This window comes from Eptatretus burgeri, chromosome 18 (assembly GCF_056783735.1).
Source record: "Eptatretus burgeri isolate ZD-2024b chromosome 18, Ebu_testis_v1, whole genome shotgun sequence".
Classification (NCBI taxonomy): Eukaryota; Metazoa; Chordata; class Myxini; order Myxiniformes; family Myxinidae; genus Eptatretus; species Eptatretus burgeri.
This window is the reverse complement of record NC_140978.1, coordinates 24,205,348-24,217,882: the sequence shown is the minus strand read 5'-3', so window position 1 is coordinate 24,217,882 and position 12,535 is coordinate 24,205,348. Positions and strand designations below refer to the sequence as shown.

At 47.1% G+C, this 12,535-nt stretch overlaps 1 protein-coding gene across 4 annotated transcripts in view; it reads right to left on the bottom strand.

Annotated features, from left to right (window-relative positions):
* The window catches only part of LOC147008746 (endosome/lysosome-associated apoptosis and autophagy regulator family member 2-like), a 60,397-nt gene extending 48,468 nt beyond the window's left edge, over positions 1 to 11,929 (bottom strand). For 2 of the 4 annotated variants that reach the window (XM_085864045.1, XM_085864047.1), the window contains exon 1: positions 1,283 to 1,631. In XM_085864045.1, coding sequence (XP_085720171.1) covers positions 1,283 to 1,459 — 177 coding nt within the window. In that variant the 5' untranslated portion in view covers positions 1,460 to 1,631. Of the gene's footprint in view, positions 1 to 1,282; positions 1,632 to 8,993 lie in introns of those variants that run through there. The other 2 variants (XM_085864048.1, XM_085864046.1) reach the window with 2 other exon arrangements.
* Positions 11,930 to 12,535: the final 606 nt, after the last annotated feature.

Here is a 12,535-nt window from a genome sequence, read left to right as displayed (position 1 = left end):
ATGTCCCCCGTGTCCGACCTTGTCGGAAGTGCGGCGGACCACAAGCAGAAAGAATTATTTATAATCCAAAATATTTAAATCAGATTATTACCTGAACCACCAAAGTTAATGGAAGGAATCAACAACAACAACAACAACAACAACAACAAGAACAAGAGACTTTTCATGAAACACCACCTGGAGACTTGACCTCATGCAGTAAAACATAAATTTGGGCAAAATACAATTGCTGGATGACCGTAAGGTCAACGTGACCAAATTCAAGCGTGGTTAATGCTGATCATTTCACGTCGTACAATGTGTCGTGGTACCGGGTGAAGGTCTAGTCTTGTTTTAACGAACGCCGTGGTCGTGAGATCCATTGATGTTTGGAATGTCCGGATTAAAAGAGCTACCTGGATGATATTTGTTCAAGGTTTAGGGAGGACGAAAGTCCGAGTCTTCAGGTCCTTGGTGCTTCCAGTCTTGCTCTATGGATGCGAGACTTGGACTCTGACCAAGGATCTGAGACGGAGACTTAATTCCTTTGGTACCAGGTCTCTTCGGAGAATCCTTGGCTATCGCTGGTCGGATTTTGTGTCCAACGAGCGGTTGCTGAGAGACTCGGATGAGATTTGTTACCTGCATAGTCCGTGAGCGTCAGCTGCGGCTGTATGGACATGTGGCTCATTTTCCTGAAGCTGATCCTGCTCACCAGATTCTCTCAGTGAAGGAGTCTCGTGAGTGGAGGAGGCCAATGGGCCGACCACGTGCTCTCGTGGTTGCAGCAGGTTGATCGGCATCTCAACTAGATGGGGATGGGCCAGGCATCTACCTGGGGGATGTCCAGACGGAGGCCCCTGGAGTACCGGTGGAAAGTGGACCCAGCGACGCGCTGCTTTGGCACATGCTCCCATACCTGACCTGGATGATCCGCGGTGCAACACCCCCGCTAGCACAAGAGTGATTTCACCTGCGTCGTCGGATCTGGTTTCACCAAACTCAGAACAACATGACCCGGCGCTGAGAACGTCGTCATGCGCCCTCCTGCCCGTACACCTGGAGAAGGTGCTGCGACTCACCGAGAGCCGGCACGTGATCAGGGCGACCAATCATTGATGGATAACCGTGCACGGACAATCATAAAATCATGGACATCACGCATCGCAATCCTTACGGTCGGCACGAACGGCAGCGGTTCACGGACGTCCCTGGCGGAGCCAGATGTGTGCTTCGTACATGGACACGTGTTTTATCTCTGGGCACGAGTGGGTGTCCCGGTGGACGGGTTTCACGCCCTTACCTCCGTGCATGGCGGTGCCGTGCTGGGCCCCGTGCTGCCGCGCGCATCCCGGATTCCCACGAGCGCCAACGCGAGCAGGAGGCGCGCAATGCCGCCAATGGCCGCACCAGCACGGCTCTCCACCTTGACATTCGCACGCAGGGAATGGCTCGTGTCGCTGCAATCCGCACGGATCATTTCCACCTCAGGATGAGAAGGTCGGGTCCCTTTTAACCCTTTAAATGCCGCTTGGAGAAATTGAGCCGTCCATTTAACTCACGTCACGAGCATACACCGGTCGGACATATCCTGTAGCTGTCGCTTGGTGGCGACACTGTGCAAGGACTAAACGTGCTGCAGTGATGTGACTTGCCAAGCCAGCCGTTCCTAATTACCAACGGTTTCCAACGGACTGCTTGCTTGAGTGCTTAAGCCGCTTGGCGAGCGCTCCATAAGAAACCTGACAAGTGAACATTTAGCGCTTTGGCGGTTCAGTCCAGGCACGTGACCGTGTGTGGTGCTTTGGTCGCGAGACCGACGTTGGCGGCCTCGTTCGTGGTTTTCTCCTCAGTTTCCCCTCAGAGGAGTCATTTTTCCTCAGTTTCTCCTCAGAGGAGTCATCCTCCTCAGAGGAGTCGTCCTCCTCAGTTTTTCCTCAGAGGAGTCGTCCTCCTCAGTTTTTCCTCAGAGGAGTCGTCCTCCTCAGTTTTTCCTCAGAGGAGTCGTCCTCCTCAGTTTTTCCTCAGAGGAGTCGTCCTCCTCAGTTTTTTCCTCAGAGGAGTCGTCCTCCTCAGAGGAGTCGTCCTCCTCAGTTTCTCCTCAGAGGAGTCATCCTCCTTCCAGCTGAAGATTGAGGGAAGAAGAGGAACAGGCAGACCTTGTGTGTGCTGGATGGATGGGTTGGAGATTGCAAGCAGGCTGTCTCTGCCAGAGCTTCGGGAAGCAGTGCAGGATGGGGATGTTTCGAGAATTCAGATCAGGAATGTCACCAGAAATCAGACACGACATGACGGCTTGAACTCGATGAACCTGAGCTGATGAGAAGGCAGCACCTGTCACCCATACTTTATATTGATGGAGTGCTTCTCACACTTCATGACCTCCACCACACAAAGTGGACAGATGTGTTTTCACCCCCTGTCTGTCTGTCTGTCTGTGAACTGGACATCTCAAAAAGTTATCGACAGATTCGGACGAAACTTGGCGGACAGATTGAGTGTATAACGAGGACGAACTGATTCGATTTTGGTGAAGATCCGAATCCGGATCTGGATACTAGAATTATTCAATTTTCTATAAAGCGATTCTTTCACCATTGAGAGAAAGGGCCAAAACCGGCGTATGGCACGATGTCTGAAAAAGTTGTGGACGAGTTATGACGAAACTTGGTGGACGAGTTGGTTCGATGCCAGTAACAAGCCGATTAGATTGTGGTTGAGGATTTGCAGCAGCATCCAGTTATGACATCGATCTTTGGAGGATCTCCACTGGATGTCCAGAGCTTTTCCAGGCATTCTGTGAGATCAGCCTTCGAGCCAAGTTGGAGTTTCCCCAACTGAGACATACATGATTATCGTGCTTGAAGAAAGTTTCCAAGTCTCTTTCTCGTATTTGACGTGCAATGTAAAGTCTTGAAAATAGCGCACAGTCACTCTGACCGACGACACCATCAGATTTTTTTTTGTTGTGCCATCAAATTTCACATTGTTTGACACGCTGAGTAATTTTCGGTGCCGTAGCTTCATCAAGAGGTCTCGACTCTGTTCCAGATTTGTCGCAAAAGAACCATTTGTGACGTTGGGGATGTCTGTCTTTACGTGTCGCCTGTCCACGCATTTATGGGCGATCTCTGGCCTCACTTGTAGCTCGATGCAGAAGTTCCTTGTGCAGGGTGGCCACAATGTCACGTCAGCCCTTGTAAAAATTGTGACATTGCCTTTGTGTGCAGAATATTAATGTGTTCCCTTTTTTTCAGATTGAGTGAACGTAACTATGGGTGACACAGGCAATTTCACCATTGAACAACAGATTGTTGTCAGCTTCTGGGTTCACGAACGTCCACAAACAGGGAAAACGATGGAAGAGGTGCGCGTCACTTTCCAGCAACGTTCCACCAAGAAGCTTTGGATAAAAGAAGACGCTTCTGCATTGGAAGCATAGACTCTTGAAACAGGCAACATGATATACAGTGCTTTCATAAATTATTCACACCCACTCGACTTTTATCATTTGTTGTTGTGTTACGGCCTGAATTTTAATTTGATTAAATTTAATTTTGGTCACCAATCTACACAAAATACCCATCATGACAAAGTGAAAACATGTTTTTAGAAATTTTTTACAAATTAATTAAAAATGAAAAGCTGAAATATCTTGCATCGATAAGTAATCAACCCCCTGATTAAAAACTTTGTAGAAGTGTCTTCGGCAGTGATTACGGCTTTGAGTCTTCTTGGGTATGTCTGTATCAGCTTTGCACATCTGGATTTGGGGATTTTCTCCCATTCTTCCTTGCAGATTTGCTCAAGCTCTGTCAAGTTGGTTGGGGAGCATCAGTGAACAGGATTTTTAAAGTATTTCCACAGATCATCAATGGGATTCAAGTATGGGCATTGGCTGGGCCACTCATGTACTTCCACGGTCTTGTTCTGAAGCCATTCCAGTATTACTTTGGCTGTACACTTGGGGTCATTGTCCTGTTGGAACGTAAATCTTCACCGTCGTCTGAGTTTTTTTGCACTCTGAAGCAGATTCTCCTCAAGGATTTGCCTTATTTGGCTCCATTCATTGTTCCATCTCTCTTTTGAAGTTTCCCAGTCCCTTCCGCTGAAAAACATCCCCATAGCATGATGCTGTCACCACCATGCTTCATGGTGGCGATGGTGTTGAGCTGTGCTCGGTTTCCACCAGATGTAGCGCTTTACATTCAGGCCAAAGAGTTCAATTTTAATCTCATCAGACCACAGAATATTTTGCCTCGTACTCGAGTCTTTCACATGCCTCTTTACAGACTCCAGGCTTGCTGTCATGTGTCTTTTTTCAGGAGTGGCCATTCTCCCATAAAGCCGAGATTTGTGAATTGCTGCAGAGATTATTGTCCTTCCAACAGGTTCTCTCATCTAGGCTAAGGAACTCTGCAGTTCTGTCAGAGTGGTCATTGGGTTCTTGGTCACCTCCCTGACCAAGGTTCTTCTTGCCTGGTTGCTCAGTTTAGTCGGGCAGCGAGCTCTAGGAAGTCTGGGTCGTTCCATTTTCTTTCAATTTCCTAATCATGGAGCTCACTGTGCTCTTGCAAACTTTCAACACTCGAGAAATTGTTTTATACCCTTCCCCAGATCCATCCCTCCTCACAATTCTATATCAGAGTTCTTTGGACAGTTCCTTGGACTTCATGGTCGAGTTTCTGCTTTGACATGCACTGTCAACTATGGGACCTTATATAGAAAGGTGTGTTTCTTTCTAAATCATGTCCAATCAATTGAATGGCTAGAGGTGGACTCCAATCAAGTTGTTGAGACATCTCAAGGATGACCATAGGAAATTTGATGCACCTGAGCTCAATTTGAAATGTCATAGCAAAGGGAGTGGATACTTATTGACGCAAACCATTTCAGCTTTTCATTTTTAATTAATTTGAAAATATTCTAAAAACATGTTTTCACTTTGTTATTATGGGGTATTTTGTGTAGATTGGTGACAAAAAATTAAATTTCTGTCTTTCTGATCTCATCTGAACTCTCAAACCTGTCTCCCTCCTCCAAATCCTGGTGGTGCCTAATCAAATCTGTTACTGGTGTATGTTCCCCCCCTCCATCGCCTCCCTTACCTCAAATGGCCGCACAGCTGATACTGCACATCAAAAGGCTGAATGCCAAAACTCAGTGTTTGCATCGAAAAATTGTGTCCCAAACCCATCGCTTTCTGTACCCACCTTACCCAGTCGCACGCAGCTGTTCCTGGACTCTGTGTCCTTTTCTCCTGACAAGGTGGAGAGCTTGCTGTCAAACCTCGACTCAGATTCTGTAATTGGTCCAGACGGCATCAGCCCACGTGTCCTAAAAACTTGCTCTGCTGCTCTTGCTCACCCTCTCTCTCTTCAATTCACCCTCTCGTTTGCTCAAGGCCATCTGCCATCTGTTTGGAAATCAGAAAACATTACCGCTCTGCATAAAAAAGGTGCAAAAACAGATCCTTGCAACTACAGATGAATCAGCCTGTTCCGAATCATCAGCAAGGTTATGGAATCCATCATCGCTTCAGACATTAAATCCTTACTCTTCTTCAATGGCTTGATATCCGATCATCAATTTGGTTTCAGACCCGGTCACTCCACCCTGGATATGCTGCTTCTGCTCTCCCGACAATGGATGGAGATCCTCAATGCCAGACATGAAATCCGAGCCATATCCCTGGACATATCATGTGCTTTTGACACGGTCTGGCACTCTGCCCTGCTCACCAAACTCTCTTCCTATGATATTCAAGGCCATCTCCACTCATGGCTCACAGACTTCCTCTCCTGTCGCAGCTAACGTGCGGTCCTAAAGATGGAGTTCTCTCATCCCCTCTTCCTGTTCAGGCTGGAGTTCCTCAAGGCAGTGTTCTGGGCCCTGTTCTTTTTCTGCTTTTAATCAATGATCTCTATGACTCTGGAAAATGCTCTTTATCTCTTTGCTGATGACTTCACCTTCTGCCGTACCATCTGTCATCTCTCCGATCCGCAAGCAGCAGCCTCTTCACTCTCTGCAGATCTGGATAAAATCACTGCAGATGTGATTGAAAAAGAAATCACAAGATGGTCAAACACTTGGAATATGTCTTTCAATCCAGACAAATCTCACACTCTCACCATGTCTCTCCAAAAGGACCGTTTGGAACCCCCTCCCCCGCTCCCAATCCACTTTCACAACAATCTTCTGGAAGAAGTCCTTTCTTTCAAGCTTCTGGGTCGAAGTATCTGCCATGATCTTTCCTGGGAAAGCCACATTTCCAACCTGGCATCCAAAGCCAGTCACTGCCTGGGCATCCTCTGTCGTGCAAAGTCTTTCCTTGGCCCACCTGAGCTCCTGACCACATCTAAAGCTTTTGTACACAGCCTGGTTTAGTACTGCTCTCCCCTGTGGGTTGGTGCTCCACCCTCTCAACTTTCTCGACTTCACACTGCGGAAACCAAGGCATTTCGGATCATTGGTATCTCCCGCAATGAGGTTGAGTCTTTGGGTCTCTCACTCTCTCACCACAGTCAGGTCGGTGGTCTTACCATTTTCTACTCCTCTCCAACCTTGCCCCCCCTGCTCTGTCTGAGATGTCCCCCCCCCATATTTCCACAGGGCGCTCAAGGTCCCCCAGCAACCCCCTTCTGGTAAAACTACCAAAATCAAGAATCACTACTCACCTTCACTCCTTCATTCCTCTTTTTTTCTCACCTCTGGAACAAACTCCCAAATTCACTTCAATCCCACTCTTCCCTCCAGGTCTTCAAAACAGCTGTTCACCACCATCTCTTATCTTCCTCCATCCAAAACCACAATCTTTTCTACCCCCGCCAATCCACCCCAAACCCACCACCTTCAAATTCCCTGCTTTCCTTCCTGAAAGTCCCTGTGGTGTCCGTCTTGTTTACCCTGTGCACCCCACCCCATCTCTCTCCCTTCCACAGATCTCATGCCTCTGTTCCCCACTGGTTTTTTCTTCCCTCTCCCACCCCTCTCGTCTCCTGCTCCCTTTGTTATATGTTATGTGTGCATTAGCTCTCATACGAGCCCCGACGGTGAAAACAAAAAATAAAAAAAAAACCAATGTCACCCGCAGGGTGACCCATATCTTGCCAAAAGGTGACCACGTGTGACTTATTTAAGGTCACACTGAGGTGAACAGAGCTGCTATCCACCAGGAGCGACTCCTTGAGGAATATCTGCCCACTAGAGATTCCGATGAGAATCGTTCTACAGAGTAACCATGAAAAATATGCTTTTGCCTCATAACGTCACCAATTGACGTCATAATGTCTCAAGCTTGACATATCTAGAAAGTACTCATCGAGGTGTTCAATTTGAGGTACTACACGATATGGTTCCTAAGATTTCAAAATTTGACCTTGGGGTCAAAACTTTCGACCTCCAGCGCTAACCATGAAGGTCAATGCCGATCGTCAACAAAAATTAATCTCCGCCGCCAATACTGCTGGGTCACTGAAGTGAACCTGATATCATATTCATTCTAGGTCAAACGGATCAGACTCTACTGAACCACGATTGAATAAACTAAACGAGCTCGACACGCATGTAGAAATGCCCAAAAAAAAAAATCAAAATTTTTTTGAAAAAAAAAAGGTGCAAAATTTGTTTTTTTCTCTAACAATTTCTTTTGGGGGGGGTTGGAAATCACTTAAAACATGTAGAAATGCAAAAAAAATTCAAATATTTTTCAAATAAAATTAAATTTTTTTGAAAAAAGTTGCAAAATTTTGTTGTTTTTTTCTCTAACAATTTTTTTTTTTGGTTGGAAATCACTTAAAACATGAAGAAATGCAAAAACAAAAATTCAAATTTTTTTTTAAAATGGCCGCCATAGCAGCCATATTCGACTTTGGACCAAGTCCAAAATCTTATGGCATGATCCTTCGACCATACCTAATCCCCCCACCAAGTTTCATCGAAATCCGTCCAGGAGTTTTTCCGTAATACTGTTCACAAACAAACAGACAGGGGTGAAAACAGTAACCTCCGTCCATCCTCGATGGCGGACGTTAATGAAACGTTTCGTGCATTTCATGGTAAAGCCACTTAGCGAGTTCTTCAACATTCAATTGTGAGACCGTGGTTCACCTCATCAACAGTTTCTTCAAGGTTTTAGTACACTTCAGACAGGAACCTAACGCCATCATGGCCGACGTGGAGCAAATGTTCCATTATTTCTATGTGCGTGAGGATCACCAATAATTTTTGCGATTTCTCTGGGATTCTGAACTACCCATTAAACCCACTTTGCCTGCTGTAGAGTTGGTTAACGATCCGGAATTTCGTTCCATAGCTGTATTGTTGCGGGGCCGGGCGTCGGCGACGAGCACAACCACCAGATGGAGCAGTAGAGTCGGCTCCACCGAACACCCGGAATGTATTGGTCGTCACCCCGGATAACTCCAGAGCCGACGGGTCCCTTATCGGACCGGAGTTCGCCAATAGGTCGACTACGTGGGGTAGAGCCGGTTGCCAATTTCAATTTAAAACCTAAATACCCACGTCGTCCAAACTACCAGGGAAATTCACCCTCGACGATGCTCGTATGCAACGAGACGATAGCATACTCGAACCGTGTGCGACCCGAGCGGACGGTCACCAAGCTTTCGTCGGTCCAAATGTCCCTTTACAGCAGCAACAGCCTGGCTAATTCTCCAACACGCAGCATGTTAAACCAATAAAAGAAAGGACGAGGACGAACCGATACATTAAACACATTGGTTTATTTATAATAGGTGGGGATGGAGGGGAGCACGTAAGAAGCAGAGTTATCATGACTAATAGAAATGAAATGCAAATAATGTACAAGGCACTTAACAGTGGCTACTTAAAGACAGGCCCACACACAGACACACACACACACACACACACACACACACACACACACACACACACACACACACACGCAAACGGACCCCAATGGTCTTTATTGAAGGCCTCCAGCTCGAGGACAAGTGAGCTAGAGACCAGAGCCTGCGCTTGGAACTGTCCACCTCTTGTGGTCTTCGACGATCTGGCTCTTTGTGACTTGAACCCACAGCAACGATGCCACTCCAAGCTCCAGGGACAGAGGAAAAGCGTCAGATGCCAGGTGGACGAGACGAGAGATGACCGAGCACTACCAAGGCGACCAGACCAGACGAGTCGATCTCCAGCACCTCGAACCCGATCGGTGCCAAGCCGACCAGACGAGACGAGTCGATCTCCGGCACCTCGAACCCGATCGCTGCCAAGCCAACCAGACCAGACGAGTCGATCTCCGGCACCTCAAACCCGATCGCCCAACCCTGATGCCTACGCTCTTTCCAAGGCCCTGACGTTTCTTATATGGCAATTCTCCTGCGGGATGGGGTGTCGTGGGAAGGATCACCGTCTGAGACGTCTCGCCTCTCATTGGTCCGGGGTTCGTGGGAACGTCGGTGTCTGAGACGTCTCACGCCTCCCATTGGTCCGGGGTTCGTGGGAACGTCAGTGTCTGAGACGTCTCACGCCTCCCATTGGTCGGGGGGAACATTCCATCTCTCCGGGGTGGAGTCGGAGCTCTGGTGGCCGAGGAAACTCCGCCCACGTACGTGGTCCAACGCACGTAGACAATGGCGTCGGTGTGAGGAAGCGAGGTGAAGGCGTATTGTTGTTGTTATAAGGGGTGTAAAAATCCTAACTATTAAAATAACGCACAGCGCACGTACATTTAATTCCCATTAGACAATGGAAAAGGGAGCTAACTGGCAACACGTACTTACCGAGATAACTGATCTATAGGACCTGTATGTTATGTGCTCATGGCTTCCAGGTTCGCAACAGTATTCGCTACCAAACATGAATGTTCATTGGGAACATAACGTTTCACACGTTTCTTGAAGTGGAAGTTCAAGACAACGCCTCTTCATGCACCACCGGGCGATTTTGGCCATCTTACAGACATCTTCGGCTGTCAGTGGCGACATGTACAGCATTTGGCTGCAAAGAATATCTCCCGAACCTGCAGCCCCATATGCAGTGGCAAGTCAAGAAACGTAACCATTGTCAGTGATATCGTTCTGCTGAAGGCAGATGCTCATAGGAACGACTGGCCCTATGGACGTGTGATTGAGACATTGCCCAGTGCAGATGTTCGGATTCGAAAAGTGCGAATCCACACCATGAAGGATGGCAAGTGCTACAAAATTTACCTGTGTCCCACAGAACACACAATGTCCGTATTTACCTGTGACCCGTAACTGAGGTCGTACTGCTTATACCAGCAGGGAAAGAGTGAATTCCTTCCGTTGTTTCTATAATTGTGAATTTTATATTCTCATGTAATTTTCCACAATATCCCTCTGTGTTAGCCATAGTCTGGTTCCATTAACTTAGTGACTGTTCATGATGTACCATGTGGTCAGTTTATTTCATTTTTGACAAATGGTCAACATTTTGAGAATGGTCAATAACAATTTGACAATATTTTGAGCCAAGGTAGCTAACCAAGTTCTCATTTTCACAATCAATTGCTGTCTTGGTTTATATAAAGACCTGGTGAGGAGTGTGATGTAACCACGTTTCAATGTAAAATGGTTATGATGTTCCACACGTCTTGCCTCATGCAAATTCATGTTTTGCATCATGCATATTCATGCTCCACCCATGTCTTGCCTCATGCATATTTATGCTCTGCCCATGTGTTGTGTCATCTCCACTGAAGCGGGCGAGAGCACTCTTCCCCGGTCTGGCGGGACGTGTGCATGTATCTGGAAAGGCCACGGTTTTTTTACCGACACTGTTGGAGTGTTTTAAATAAAAAAAGTGATTTGAAATTCTACAAGTTGGTTAAACTGCCTGGGGCATTCTTATTCAAAATCTGGACACGTAGGCCATTCCAGGATACTCACCAAGTGGCTTAACCACCAAACTCAATCAAGCACTCCAACAAAACAATTAAAGAAACTTTTAAAAACGAAACGTTAAATTTTTTATATGTATCTATCTATGCCAAAGTCATGGGTCATATAATGAAAGATCACACAAAAAGAGGAAATGTGGTGTAAATAAAATTGCACATTTTCAGCAAGGTGGCCATTGTCCGACGCACGACATGACAACGTGGGGCCAAACGCAGGCGAGTGGACTCTGAACATTGTTCAAGTCGATTGATATATTCAGTGACAGTGTGAATACTGTGGAGCACTCGGCAAGTGGCTTAAGCACTCAAACAAGTACTTCAATGAAATGATTGTTAAGGAATGGATGACTTGTCAAGCTATTAGCGATCACCGATCGGTCATATAAACACCACATGCACAAGGAGATGGCCAGAATGTCAGGCAATGTCCGAATTGGACAAATAAATTTTTTTTTTTAGCAGTCGGAACTACTGCTAAAGTCAACAAAGAAATTTCAAACTTTGAAATCGAGCTGAGATCAAGAGATTCTTGAGGTTATGGCATGTGCAGAAATGAAATAAAACCATGAACGCTAGCATCTCTGGGCATTTATAAGCATTGCAATGTACCCAGCGATTCAGAGCGATGATGAACAGGCATTCGATAAAATGAGGGAGGAAAGTGAAACAAAAAAAACTTTATCGTAAAGAAATCATTGCGGCATGTTCCAAGTCAAGGCATGGTTGAGCAGATCAACAAAAATGGCGAATTAAGACCCCGGCGAGGGACAGCAAGATGACCAAGGATGAGCCTTCACGAAGGATAATAATTAAACAAGGCTGTTATCTTCAAAAGGAGTGCTTAAATTAACTCAGACACCCAATTTTCATTCATACACTCCCTTGGGAGTTCTCCTCGTATACAGGCAAAGAATCAGGCCGCTCGGTTTCATGGTTTTGGAGTTATGGAGGAGACAGGCAGGGTGATTCATCAACATGTGTCCCGTCTCTCAAATGGACGTTAAACTGAACATCATATCTGCCGGAATCCCCCCCCCTTCTCTCACCTCTCCATATCTCACCAATCTCCCACCCCCTCTCTCTCTCACCCCACTACCTCCCACCCTTCTTACTCCTGTCCATCTCCCTCCCAACCCTATCCCTCTCTCCCACCCTCTCCCTCTCTCACGCCTCTCCCCCTCCTCGCTCTCACGCCTCTCCTTCTCTCTCACGCCTCTCCCTCTCTCTCACCCCTCTCCCTCTCTCACGCCTCTCCCTCTCTCTCACGCCTCTCCCTCTCTCTCACGCCTCTCCCTCTCTCACGCCTCTCCCTCTCTCACGCCTCTCCCTCTCTCACGCCTCTCCCTCTCTCACGCCTCTCCCTCTCTCACGCCTCTCCCTCTCTCACGCCTCTCCCTCTCTCTCGCCTCTCCCTCTCTCACGCCTCTCCCTCTCTCCCCACCCCTCCCCCTCTGTTAAGGACTGACAGTTTAGTTTTGAATTTAAAACAGCTTCCCTATGGTATAGCATGTATGAATCAGATTCAGAATGTGCTGACCAGAAGGGAGCAAAGGTTGCTGCATGTGCGAGCATGCATGCAGGCAGACATTTGCCAGGTGGATGGTGTGGGTTTTAAATGCTCCTGCCCGGTTTTGTATATAACTGCTCAGCGGT